Consider the following 13075-nt stretch of genomic DNA (forward strand, 5'->3'; position numbering starts at 1 on the left):
ATGGTTCAAAAATTAACTTGAACTATACATGAATGCAGAGAATATGAATTCAGAGAAGTAACTGTATGTATTTTGAGTTAAGATCTGAACCGTTTGATTTAAATTTGTACTAATATTAAAGGGTTTCATGCATTATAGGTGCGGACCGAATTGATCTGAATTATGATCATATGGTTCAAAAATTAACTTGAACTATATATACATGAATGTAGAGAATATGAATTCAGAGAAGTAATTGTATGTATTTTGAGTCACAACGCGGGATGCCTCTCTTTATCTATTTCAAAGTTATCTATTTGTAGTTGAGAATCATATCTCCATTTTAATCATGAAACAATAATATTCCCTTTTCAGAAAAATTATTCCAAAAACTTTACTTATTCTTTTCCTCACAGTTTCTTGCGTTGGAATAAGCAAAACCATTTCGGTGTGAAGTTAAAAACAGATTACCAAAAGAAGCTCCTCTTATTAAATATATGCATTAAATTCGAAATGTCTAAATTAACTTAAATTTTTTATTAAAGGATAATGAGTGTGATAATGTACAAGCTTAAAAAACAGAATAGTCTCCTTAGATAGCAACTATGCAACTAACAGAACGATCTATTCTTTCTGAAATATTGTTTTTTGTAGTTGTATTTTCCAGTTTCCCCTTGTAGTAAAACAGAACTAGAAGGAGAGTTGGTTAGGTACTCAGGTGAGAAAATGAAAAAATAATACTAATAATAATAATAATAATAATAATAATAATAATAATAATAATAATACAAAATAGTAGACTAGATTTGATGTTTTAATGCCGAAATTTTGAATGAAGATATTGACAGCATTGTTTTTGATTTCGTACAGCGCAAAAGTGATATGTTTTTTATATTTTTATTTTGACTACATTATGTGTGTGAATGCATGAAATCAAAAAAAAAGTAGGACTACGAAATCCGAATTCATATAAATTATATTTTTTTTAAATGTCATTATTTTGTTTTTTAGAGTTTTTAAATGATTGCATCACAAGTTAGAATTTTTTTTTAACTAATTTGTATCCAAAATGCTCGTATGTCATGCCGACCACTTTGAAAATTATATTAAATATATTCTGAATTAAGTTCAAGATGCTGATCCTTACTTAATGGTGTATACATTAGTTTAATAATGGTCTAAATTATTTTTTAATACTGTTGATCAATTTCACAATCTGCTATATCATATGCTAGAATTGAGTTACAATATTATATAGAGTATAACAATTATTTGCTTCAGATTATATAACTTAATATGATACATTACGTAAAATTTGTTTCAAATGCTCTCATTAAATTTTAAACGTTATAGACCAACAATTAACAATTATTGAATGCTTTTTTTTTTTTTTTAAATTGTATGTTTTTAAAATTCAATATTACATATAATTTAAAAATATTGGCATATGAATTATCAATTGGTAATATTATTGTCAACAATCTAGTAATATATTGAGTTCAAGTCGAAGTCGACAGCTTCAAATAATTATTGAATTTTAATTTTATTATGCCTTTGTCAATCATTATTTCTGAATTGACATTTCATTTTGAGGTCTTGATCAAGTTTTAAAATCATCTAAAGGGACTTCCATGGAATTTTTGTGATCATTTTAGACATAATTAATGACATTTGCGCGTGTTCAGCAATAATGATATAATCTATACCTTCCCCAATTGCATTGACGAGTTCGAAAGGGGAGATCAGAAATTTCTGGCCAATTCATTTTGGGAGAATATCATATATACCCCTCAAAAACTATACAATTACGTATTTACCATTCAAATTTATGTAATTACGTATATACCATTCTAAATTCTAATAATCTTCACGTATTGTCCCCAATAATCAAAACTGAAATTAAATTCCATTTTTTTATGTAATGTACGTCAATTTCCCTTCTCTTTCTATGCTAAAACTTCCTCATCTCTCATGCCTTCTTTAGGCCTCAAATATTGATTGTGCTTCCCACTTTTCCAACGCCATTCTAATAATATTTTTTTTTTTTGAAAACTTGGTAGCTAGCTATCAAGGTTCGTGAGGGGAATCAAACTCTCGACCTTTGAGTATAACAACTCTATAACATCTTTCTAGCCAATTGTGCTACCTCCCCTTTCTCATTCTAATAATTTGTTAGTTTATAGAGATGGTATACAAGGAGGAGGAAAAAGAGACTTAGATGGAAGTTCTACGTAGAATCACTGAAATCGAATAAGCTCCTTAATTTCTCAAGTGACGATGCTTTTCTAATTTCATCATTATCTTAATTTTTGTGATTTTTTGTTCTCTTCTTCTTTATTCTTTATGGTGGTTTCCCATTATGTCTTTATTCAACATATACAGGTTTTTGGATAAAAACGAGTAAAATAAAAATTCGACAGTTAAAAAGTTCCATTGGAATTTCTTAATCAAAATATTTGACCACTTTTTCAAAGTCTTCATTAAAATGATCTATTACCAATGACCGTATGTATGTTTCCTGATATTTTACCAGTTCATTATATCTAAGCACGACTGCATGCAAATGAGACTTCACTGGGCACAATTGATCCCATTGAATTTTCAATAAGTTCCTTGTAATTTTATAAAATCTATTTTTACTACGACAAAAACCTTGAAAAAATAAAATAAACTGACACCAGTAAATTAACATTCTGGCTCCGTTACTGAAATGCTGTATAATTATATTGTTACACAGTACACACCATTCTTCCCTAGCCATACCAAAAGAAGAGTAAACATTACACCTCCCTAATTCTTACAATTAACCATCCAATTTTATCTTGCAAAAACTAACCCAAGTTACTTAACAGACAGATAACAACTATTCAACCAAACCTCCATCTCTTCACTAGTTATTACAATAACTGAAAGTATTTTTTTTGCAATCAACTGTGATGTAGATGGTCAATTGCAAAAGAATTTTGAAATTGGCTAATATGTTTGGGGGGCAGAAGCAAATGAAGGAAACGAAATCCAGCCAACTATACCCAAACACACGTGCATGCACGCACGTACGTACACCCCAAAGAAATAAAGCAAAAAAGAAAGAAAAAAGGATTTACAGTTCATCATGTGATGCATCATCCACCTTTCCCCTGTTTGGAAAATTATTCCCAAATTCAGATAAATAATTCAAGGCAAGAGAAGCATGTATTGAAGCTCCATATGGTAGTGCTCCTTCATTAATGGTGAAGAAGGGAGAGTGGACACTGGCAAGGCTCTTGGACTCATCCTGCATTCCAACAAAGTAGTAATACGTGGCCGGTACAGCATCAGAGAAGAAGGCAAAGTCTTCGGCCCCCATGACAGGCTGACATTCTCTTACATTTGCGGGGCCCACAATGTCAGAGGCTACCTTCTGGAAGTGTGCATGTAGGGATGGATTGTTGATTGTGGGAGGGAAGAAGATGTGCTTGTCAGTCAGGAAGTCCACTGTGGCATTGCACCTCTGTACTGACGCTTGCCTGACAATCACCTATAAACAAGATTCAGGAGATCAATAGAGAGTAGTTATAGCCAAAGTCTCATATTTAGTCAGGTTCAACACTGGCTCATAACTCAGTAGCATTGAGAGATTTTTTTTTTTTTCCTTCTTCTTTTCTTTTCTATCAGATAAATACATATTTCCCGTCTGAAACAATCCATCTAAAAAGAAACCACTCTAAGTTGATGATTAGTATCAAATGGGTAGAGACTGGTATGTAGCTGTATTATATTTGACTGGTTGGGTACCAAGATTTGAGACAGTCGAATCCTTCTTAAATGTCAACTGCATATTGCAATTCTGCAAAGGTCGAAGTTAAATTGACATCAAAGCAAAGTTACCTCCTCGATGCGTTGCTTGAGATGCATAAAGCTTTCCTTAGAGAAGGCTCTAAAAGTGCCACCTATTGTCACTGAATCTGGTATCACATTATATGCAGACCCACCTTGAAACTTTGCAACTGTCACAACCTGCAACCATAAATATGAACATGGAATCAAGTATTCAACCGCATCTCCAGTCATAAAAAAAATAAAAATAAAAACAACAACAACAGATATATGAGGTCCTTAGCGACCTATCTTCTAGCTACATTTCTCCATGCATCTATGGGGGCTAAAAAGTTAGAATTTATAAATATTCTATTATATCCCTAGAAGAATGCAAAAACTTTCTGCTGATCTGCATGCCCCCTCTCTTCCTATTTTTTTTTTTTATTTTCCCAACAATGTTAAAAACTACAACTTCTTGCGGGATGATCAATTGGGTATAGTTTTTGCAAGGATAGAGCAGTCAAGAGATGTATGCAGACATAGTTTACCTGGGAATCCAAGGGATCGGCCTCCCGCGATATAAGGTGCTGTAAGCTGACTATAACATTAGATGCAGCAATTATTGGGTCAATTGTATGCTGTGGTATGGCTGCATGACCACCTTTTCCAGTGATAACTGCTTCAAAGAACCCACTTCCAGCCATGATTGGGCCAGGTCTGGAAGCAACCGTACCAAAAGGAATTTCACTCGTTATGTGAAACCCAAACATGGCATCAATATTTTGCACTACACCTTCATCTATCATTCTCTTGGACCCACCACCTCCTTCCTCTGCTGGTTGGAAAATAAGTACCACTGTACCCTGTTTAAATTAAAACATGTATTACCAGTAGCTAAATTTTGTTGACAAGCTACAAGAATAGTCCATAAAGCGTTGCACATTTCCCATTTTGGTCCTTAACTACACCAGACTTGTATGTTTCTTGTCCTCATTATAAATTTTCACACAGTTCCTCCCAAAACATCAGCACAAATTGAAGTTCCAAGCCCTAGAAATGAAAATAGTAAAATAGCGAAACTCTTTTTTAGTTATCAAATGAGTGATTTCTGAGGTCTACTTTTTATTGAATCTTCTTTTCAGTCCTTTTTGTATCATCTGCAATCTAGAATATATTGTGGTAAAATCGAGGCACTAATGATAAAACCTGACCTGAAAGCTGAAAGGGTAAAAAATTCAATCAAAAGCAGAAGCCAGCTGGTCCTGTACAGATTAGTACAACTTGGTACTGGTACCAACTGGCTGTATATTTCTGATAAGTAGTGCAATTATTGAATAAAAGATACAGACTAATTCACTCAATGAATGATACCAATAGAAGGTGCTTTCTTAGGCACTATATCCAAGACAGTTAGAAATCAACATATGTAACTCTCCGTAGCCTTTTGACTACAAGTAATTAATTTGTAATAGGTTATAGTACTTTGATTGTTCAAGATCGTCAGTTTTTTAGCTAAGTTATTCATTATTCATATTGAAAATCTTTGTCAGCTGACTAGCATCCAACTATTCAAATAAAATGAATTGGAAAAACTATGCAAGAAGAAGGATCGAAAGACAAAGCTTTTGTCACTTTTCATTTAAACAAAACTAAACATTGGGATCATTTATTAAAAAATTTAATTATGTGTATAGAAACGATTATGGCACTTGGATCTCAAACTCTTGAATAATGTTATATTGGAGAACACATCCAATAGTTGGGCTATATAACTCAAGAAAAAGGAAGGAAAAATTATGAATTTGAGATGCAAAAGTTACTTCAAGACTTGGCACCATGAGCTGTGGGCATCTGATTCCTTGTCATGGTTCAAAGAGGAGGGTTCCACTGCCTCCACTGTGCCTCCATATCTAAACCATTCATCAACAGGCTTGATCAACGGACCGGATTAAAAAATTAATCAGTGCTCTTCCCCTTCCAATTCACCTCCAGTTTCCCTCTCTCTCTGTCTCTCTTCAAATTGTCTCCAGTTCACCTCCATTTCGCACCTCTCCGTCATCGCTCTTTCCCTTCCCCACCACATCCCGACCCACGCTCCCCCCGGCACCCCTTCGCACCTCATCCAACACCCCAAGAGCCCCTCCGCGACGAAAACTAACTTCTCTACTGGTTAGCGTCTCTCTCTCATTTGAAAATTTTATGAATTAGAGATGATGCAATTTGAGACCCGCTGATTTGAAAATGTTCTTTGTATTTTATAACTTTCTTGATTGTTTTTGTTGAATATGCTAAAAATTACCTAAATTTCCAAGTTGTTACCAGTTGGTACTAGTTCATACCAGTGACAGTAACTACATTTCATGACTTAATATTGATTTTAACACTTGGAACTTAGAAAATTTGGACTTAGTTATCATATGAAATGTTGGATGTTTTTGCCATACATAATACAAATATGTCAGTATTGATTTGTACCTTTATTAATGTTTAAGGACCCAGTCAAATTTATCCTTGAACAGAATTATAAATTAACATGATAATTCAAGAAAAACCAGGGAAAGAGAAAAAAAGAGCAATAGAAAAACAATGATTTGAAGCAGGGCAACAAATTAGGTTGGCTTTGTGAAAATTGTTTATAAGCATATTGATTTGTACCTTTGGACCCAGATTTAATTTCTTTGTTCTTCTGATAACTATTTCATTTGTTCCAGATGAGGGATAAGTGTTGTGCTGGCTTTCATGAAAGACAGAGAAATGTTAGCCCAGTTTGTCGCACTGGACTCCAACCAGATGGCATGTGCGTGTGTCGTGCCTTTTCAAGTGTTGAAGCAAGTATTTCAAGGATCGTCATGGTAACTGATGCTCTATTTGAGGTTTGTGCCTCATTTATTTATTTTTGTCAAATTTCTGTTTTTGTGCCTGAAATAAGCCTTAATACCTAAAAAATTGCCAACAAAGAGTATTTTAAAAAGAAAAGGAAAGAAAAAAAATTGATATGATACAGCTTGAAATGTTGCATCTTCGTTCTCTGACTAGCATCCAATTATTCAAATAATATGAATTGGAAAACCTATACAAGAAGAGGGATCGAAGCTTTTGTCACTTTTCATTTAAACAAAACTAAACATTGGGATCATTTATTAAATTTTTTAATTTTGTGTATAGAAACGATCATGGCACGTGGACCTTTTTCTGATGGACATTAATAAACCAGGAAAAACAACACGTTATAGTTAACAAAAGTTTCAAACTCTTGAATAATGTTTATATTGGAGAACACATCCAATGGTTGGGCTATATAACTCAGGAAAAAGGAAGGAAAAATTATGAATTTGAGATGCAAAAGTTACTTCAAGACTTGGCACGATGAGCTGTTGGCATTTGATTCCTCGTCATAGTTCAAACATAGTATGTTTTAAATTTCCAATGGAACATATTCTCACTCCACAAGGAAAAATAACGACTGAGTGAAAAGGAAAATATTTTTTCTGAAGTTAACATGGCAGCAAGTTGTGCTTATGCTAGAACCTAGAATGCTCAGATTAATTTTCCATCTAAAATTTTCACTAACACACTGTAAAGAGAAAGCAGAAAAAGCAAATGAGAATTGCTAACCTGTAGCTCACTTGAATGTTCTTGGAGAATCTTAGCAGCACCTAGCAACATGGCAACATGGGAATCATGTCCACAAGCATGCATCTTTCCTGGAACTTTGCTTTTGTGTGCCCATTCCACACCCTCCTGTTTATCCAAATTCCAGAATTCAGAGAAGCCTTTCTAAAGAATTATTTATTGGAAAAGGTAAGCTTTACAGGAAATTGACATTTACTACTCCATATATGTGTGTGAGATTTATATATTGATCAAGCATATGTGATTGGTGGATGCACACTAAGAAAAATTTAAACAATCCCTATGTTCACTACAAAAAGTATTCAAATTGTACTTCTCCTTTGACACCTCACAAATATAACAAACGAATAAATCCATACTTGCAATTGTGACACCCCCCCAACTTATATAAGCTTCTTAGGATGACATGTCAGCACAATTCTACCTTCCATAACGAGTCACGAGTAATGATATCCAAGTGAACCAATAACCTAGTACGAATAGTGCTAGTGCAAGCATATGATTAACTTTACACCGAATTACCATGTGTCAATAGCAATTACTACTAAAATATACATACAATAGCCTCTTGTTGAACCACCTAACAACAATTATCATAATCCTTGGCAATTAAAATCAGAATGATTTAATTACTCAAACAACCATTGAAATATCAGTACAATTAATTCCATCATCATTTGATGACATAATTCCAAGCTGCTTATGCCTACAAAATAGCAAATCTTGTCCTAGATGTACCAAATATAGCTTTTCTCAGCTATGTCAAGAGCAAAGAAGCCAAAATATATTTCAAATTAATTACGAAATGAAGTTGATCTTTTGGAGTTAGATACAGTACAAGGTACATCAATGAACGAAGTTGATATTTTGGAGTTAGATACTGTACAAGGTACATCAGTGAATGTAAGGCCAAACTAGAGGGAAGAGGTTGTTGAAACTTCAAACCAAAAGATCAAAAGCCGAGTTCAAATTCTTCCCCTCTTGGAAACTAAGTTGAAAAGCTGGATCACTTTGAGAACCCGATTTACATCAATCTACCATAATAAAAAAATAAATTTGATGCAAAAATGATTAACGAAAAGGAGGCTAGACCTGAATTGGGAGAGCGTCCATATCAGCTCTCAAACCGACAAAAGGAGGCTTCCCAGTTCCAATAAATCCAACAATTCCAGTAACAGCGTAAGGATGCTTGTACACGATTCCCATAGAATCGAGCTCATTTCTGATAAGCTCGCTAGTTGCGAATTCTTCGTATCCAAGCTCCGGATTCTCGTGCAGACGTCTCCTTATGCCAACCATCCAATCCATGAACTCCGGCTCCTTCGCTCGCTCGAGAAGCATACTCGAACAATTTGTAGAATCGAAGAGAACCGAAACGACAAACAGAAGAAGCAAGAGATGCTTGGAGAAATCCATGGCGGATACCTTTTTTCTCCTCTCGGTTCTACAAATGGAGAGAGATGAAAGTGAAGCAGGTGTCGCGACTGGCGAGATTTATAGCAATGCTAATCGCATTTTTCTTCTCCGGTTCAAAATAATTTGGAGGCTTTATTTATTTTTTTATCAGTATCCAACGGTGAGGATTACTGATCGGGTACATAATTTTCTAAAGATTGTCGCGAATTTATAATAACTGGAGTAGGAGACTGAGTAATAAGAAGGAGAGAGAGGGTCGGCTGATGAAAAACGAAAAGCTGCGATAGCACGTGATGTGCACCCGAGATGGTACGTTGGATTGAATCACGTTTTAAAGGAGCAGTGTGACAATCATTCGTTGGGCTTCTCGATATTTATCAAGAGAAAGCGGATGAGACTGCTCTTCTTCTACTTCCATAAAAGTAAATAATAATTACTGTAATGGATGCAACATGGCTACTATGTCCTAAGTTTCACTCAAAAAAAAAAATTCTATAAAAGTAGGTTTTTATTTTTTCTTCATTGTAATTATTTAAATATTTTTATCGGTTTATATTTGAGAACAATGTTGTAAATAATGGCATGCGCTCGTCGAACAGACAGGGTAACATCAATGTCAAGTGATTAATCGAAAATAATCAACTGATTAGTCAGAAAAATTTATAATAGTTTAATCATTGTCAACGACTAATCGGCTGATTAAATGGCCTAAACAACTGTTTCTTACAACACTATTTGAGAGTGCAGATTTGATCAGTTTATACCGAATTTTTTTCACAGCTACAATGTAAAATTGCTAATATAAATCGAGTGTTCACAACTTCACATTGAGGACATATTATATTGTTCAATTCAATGATTTTTTTTTTGTCAATCAACACTGAAAATCAAAGTTTTGACAAAAAAAAATTAAATATGTCATCTTATGTGAAGTTGCGGACACCCAATTTATATCCGTAATTTCACGTTGTTACCATGTCAAAAATAAAATTCTAATCAAATCATAATTATTTGATTTAATATTTTTTTAGTTGTATATTTAATAATTTCGGTATTTTAAAAATCATACAACTCATATTGAATGGTCCATATCTAATTTGATAAGATCAGTTACTTTATTCCAAATTCTTACAATCAATGAATTAGAATTCATAATTTGAAGAAAATTACTAACTTGGAATGTTAGATTGTTTTTAGTTGAGAATCAATATTAGGTTTAGTAAAAAAAAGACAATATTTTTCGAATTTTTTTTTGCGAGTATTAAATAATTAAATAACTTATCGTCAACCTTTGCATAAAAAAATATGAGTGAGTCTATGGTACTATGCATATTACGATTTGGCCCGTAATATGGCTCAATATTCAATTTTTCAAAATCCTAACGGTCGATCCGAACCGTTCATCTTGTTCTCCATATTAATATGTGTTTGGAGACCAAATTTTACATTATTTGAAATTTGTTTACTATTTTTTTAAATTTATTGAAAATCACTGTTTTTGGATGGTCCAGAATTTTCAGATCAAGTGATTTTCTAAATATCTAAAAAAATAGTAAAAAAATTTCAAAAAATGTAAAATTTGGTTTACAAACACATATTAAATATGGAGAACAAGATGAACAGTTTGAATCGATCATTAAGATTTTGAAAACTCAAATATTGAGCCGTAGTACGGACCAACCCGTGATATGCATAGTACCATAGACTCACTCAAAAAAGATTGTCTTAGTTTTTTTGTCTTTGACTTTGCTATATCTTTCATTTATTATATATAGCGATGCAACTACTTTTTGAAACTAGTAGACATAACAAATGAATACAAAAATACAATTCACTAACAAATTCATCCTTGAAAGTGACTCATGAGTCATCATGGAAGAAAAGAAGGATAGAATTAGTTGGCCACTAAAAAAATAACAAATTAAAAATTAATATCATAGAAAGGGACTTCCGATCTCGATCAACATGAAATTCGATAATTGGAATTAATTGAATTTTTTTATAATATATTATTTGATTTTTTTTTTAATTTTTATTCAAATTTAAAAAATAAAATTATGGAGGCATTTTTGATTATTTAGACACAACATTTATTAGATTTGAGTTAATTTAAAATTTAATTGGTGATTCATTGCAATCATAAAGTCATTACAACTACCCTTGAAAATCTTCAAATGTATGGCTTTCGTCTCAGATAATCAATATAAAATATTAATTTTATAATAGCAAGTGAACATTTAATTTAAATAAAGCTATCACCTTAAATATATAATCGAGTTATATATATATATTTTGAAATGATAATATCAATTATGTTAGCTATCGAGGCCTATCAATTATTGCGCACTAAAAAAATGCGCATTTATTTATCGGTACTAGTGTACTAGTTTGACATGTCTCTTTCATGCCAATTGACGCTAATCCTCCAATTAAATACGCCTTTTCAAATAAGCTTTTAAGTTTTAACCTAATTAGTCCTTTTCAATAAGCGCTTATTAATTAAATGCAAAGCTCATGTATTGGTAGGAAACAAAATAATTGGGTTCAACCTAGGGGTGTAAACGGATAGGATAATATCCGATTTCGTCCGAATCCGAATCCGAAAAAGTATTTAAATTATCCGATCTGTATCTGTATCTGTATCCGAAAAATTATAACGGATACGGATACCGTAAGATCACTATCCGATCCGTATCCGACCGTTTACACTCCTAGTTCAACCTAATGTTTTTTTTTTCTTTTCCCATTATTAATTAATCTTAGTTCTTTTGTCTTCTCTCTTTAAGGACTAACGAAATTAACTTATTATTAATTGTAATTTAATTTATAATATTTTTTGTTATATAAAAATAAATTTAGAATATTTGATCAATAAAAATAATCCTTAGTATAACAAAATTGTAAAAAAAATACATATTTATATTTATTTCAAGCAAATTAAAAATCGTTAATTATTAATTTTCCGGTTTTTGATATTGAGACTGGAATTTTTTTTTTCGGTTTGAGTAGTTTCCAAAATACCATTCCGAGTTGGTTATTTTTTGAAATTTAATTTATATTTTGAATATAAATAAAAAAATCGGCGTTTTGACAGACCAAAATGATTTTATATCAATTTTATTTTTCAAAATCCGCACGGGCCGGGCCTCATAGTTGGGGCGGGCCTCACAAATAAATTTAGTATTTATTGTTTGATTAGATTTTCATCAAACAACAAATCACAAGTGCAAATGGATATTGTTAAATAAAGAATTCTCAGAACTTGTAAAGTGAATGCAAATGAACTATTTAAGTTTCAGTAAATTTATTTTTTAATTAACAAAATCAAATAAAAATGAGAACCTCTTTCTCAAGATTTCATTATATATTTGTTTTATTTTTTTCCTGTTTTGATCAGAATAATTAATGACTTATATGTATTAATTAGAATAATTTTTTTGTATTAGCTTAATTATTTTGATACATATTTTTTAGAGTTCCATATTTGCAAAGATGAATAAAGAAGTAATTTTATAAAATTAAAACAAAAGATATCAAAGTTACCTCAAATTTTCAACTAGTAAGGATGGCAAATATTCACTTATTCATTATTTCTCATATTACAATACAAAATTTAAAAAATCTCTATTTATAAGTCACAAACTATAAATGAAAAACCAATAGTAATAAAGAAATGAATACCAATAATAATGAAGAAATGAAAGAAAATTCATATTTATATTATTCATATAACAATATTAGTATTTTATCCGAACCTATTTTTTTTTTTGTTAACTTTCTAATCTATTATTACGATGAGGAGAGAGGAGAAAAGAATATTAATCTAAACCGGTGTTAGACTGATTAATTGATCAATTAGTCGTTGATGGTGATCAAAACTTATAATTTTTTCGACTGATTATTTTCAATTATAACTAATTATTTTCGATTAATCGTTTGACGGTACCCAATCAATCTGACGACCGCATACTATTATTTACAACACTGATCTAAACAGTTGACGGTGATTTATCTCGGTGCATTTAACACAAAATTATAGGTTTGTTGAGTCATACTTTGAGTTACTTTTAAGAAACCACTGAAAAGTAGGCCCCGCATAATTTAATTGAATTATGACAATTTGTTAAATTTTGGTACTCATAACTCGCTCATTTTCAACTCGCTTAAATTCGCTCATTAACAACTCACTCATTTACTTAATGAGCCGAGCATTAGCATACCCTAACTCGTTCATTAGTGACTTCCACTT

At 32.0% G+C, this 13075-nt stretch overlaps 1 protein-coding gene across 1 annotated transcript; it reads right to left on the reverse strand.

The window, feature by feature from the left end:
* Positions 1–2681: 2681 nt before the first annotated feature.
* LOC144563487 (IAA-amino acid hydrolase ILR1-like 1) lies at positions 2682–8909 on the reverse strand. The gene is made up of 5 exons (XM_078312971.1): positions 8503–8909; positions 7393–7518; positions 4326–4640; positions 3847–3975; positions 2682–3496 (listed from the first exon to the last, which is right to left on the reverse strand). The coding sequence occupies exons 1-5, from the start codon at positions 8824–8826 to the stop codon at positions 3080–3082; spliced, it is 1311 nt and encodes a 436-aa protein (XP_078169097.1). The 5' UTR covers positions 8827–8909; the 3' UTR covers positions 2682–3079.
* Between the last annotated feature and the right edge of the window lie 4166 nt (positions 8910–13075).

Source organism: Carex rostrata, chromosome 12 (genome assembly GCF_964058835.1).
Source record: "Carex rostrata chromosome 12, lpCarRost1.2, whole genome shotgun sequence".
NCBI lineage: Eukaryota > Viridiplantae > Streptophyta > Magnoliopsida > Poales > Cyperaceae > Carex > Carex rostrata.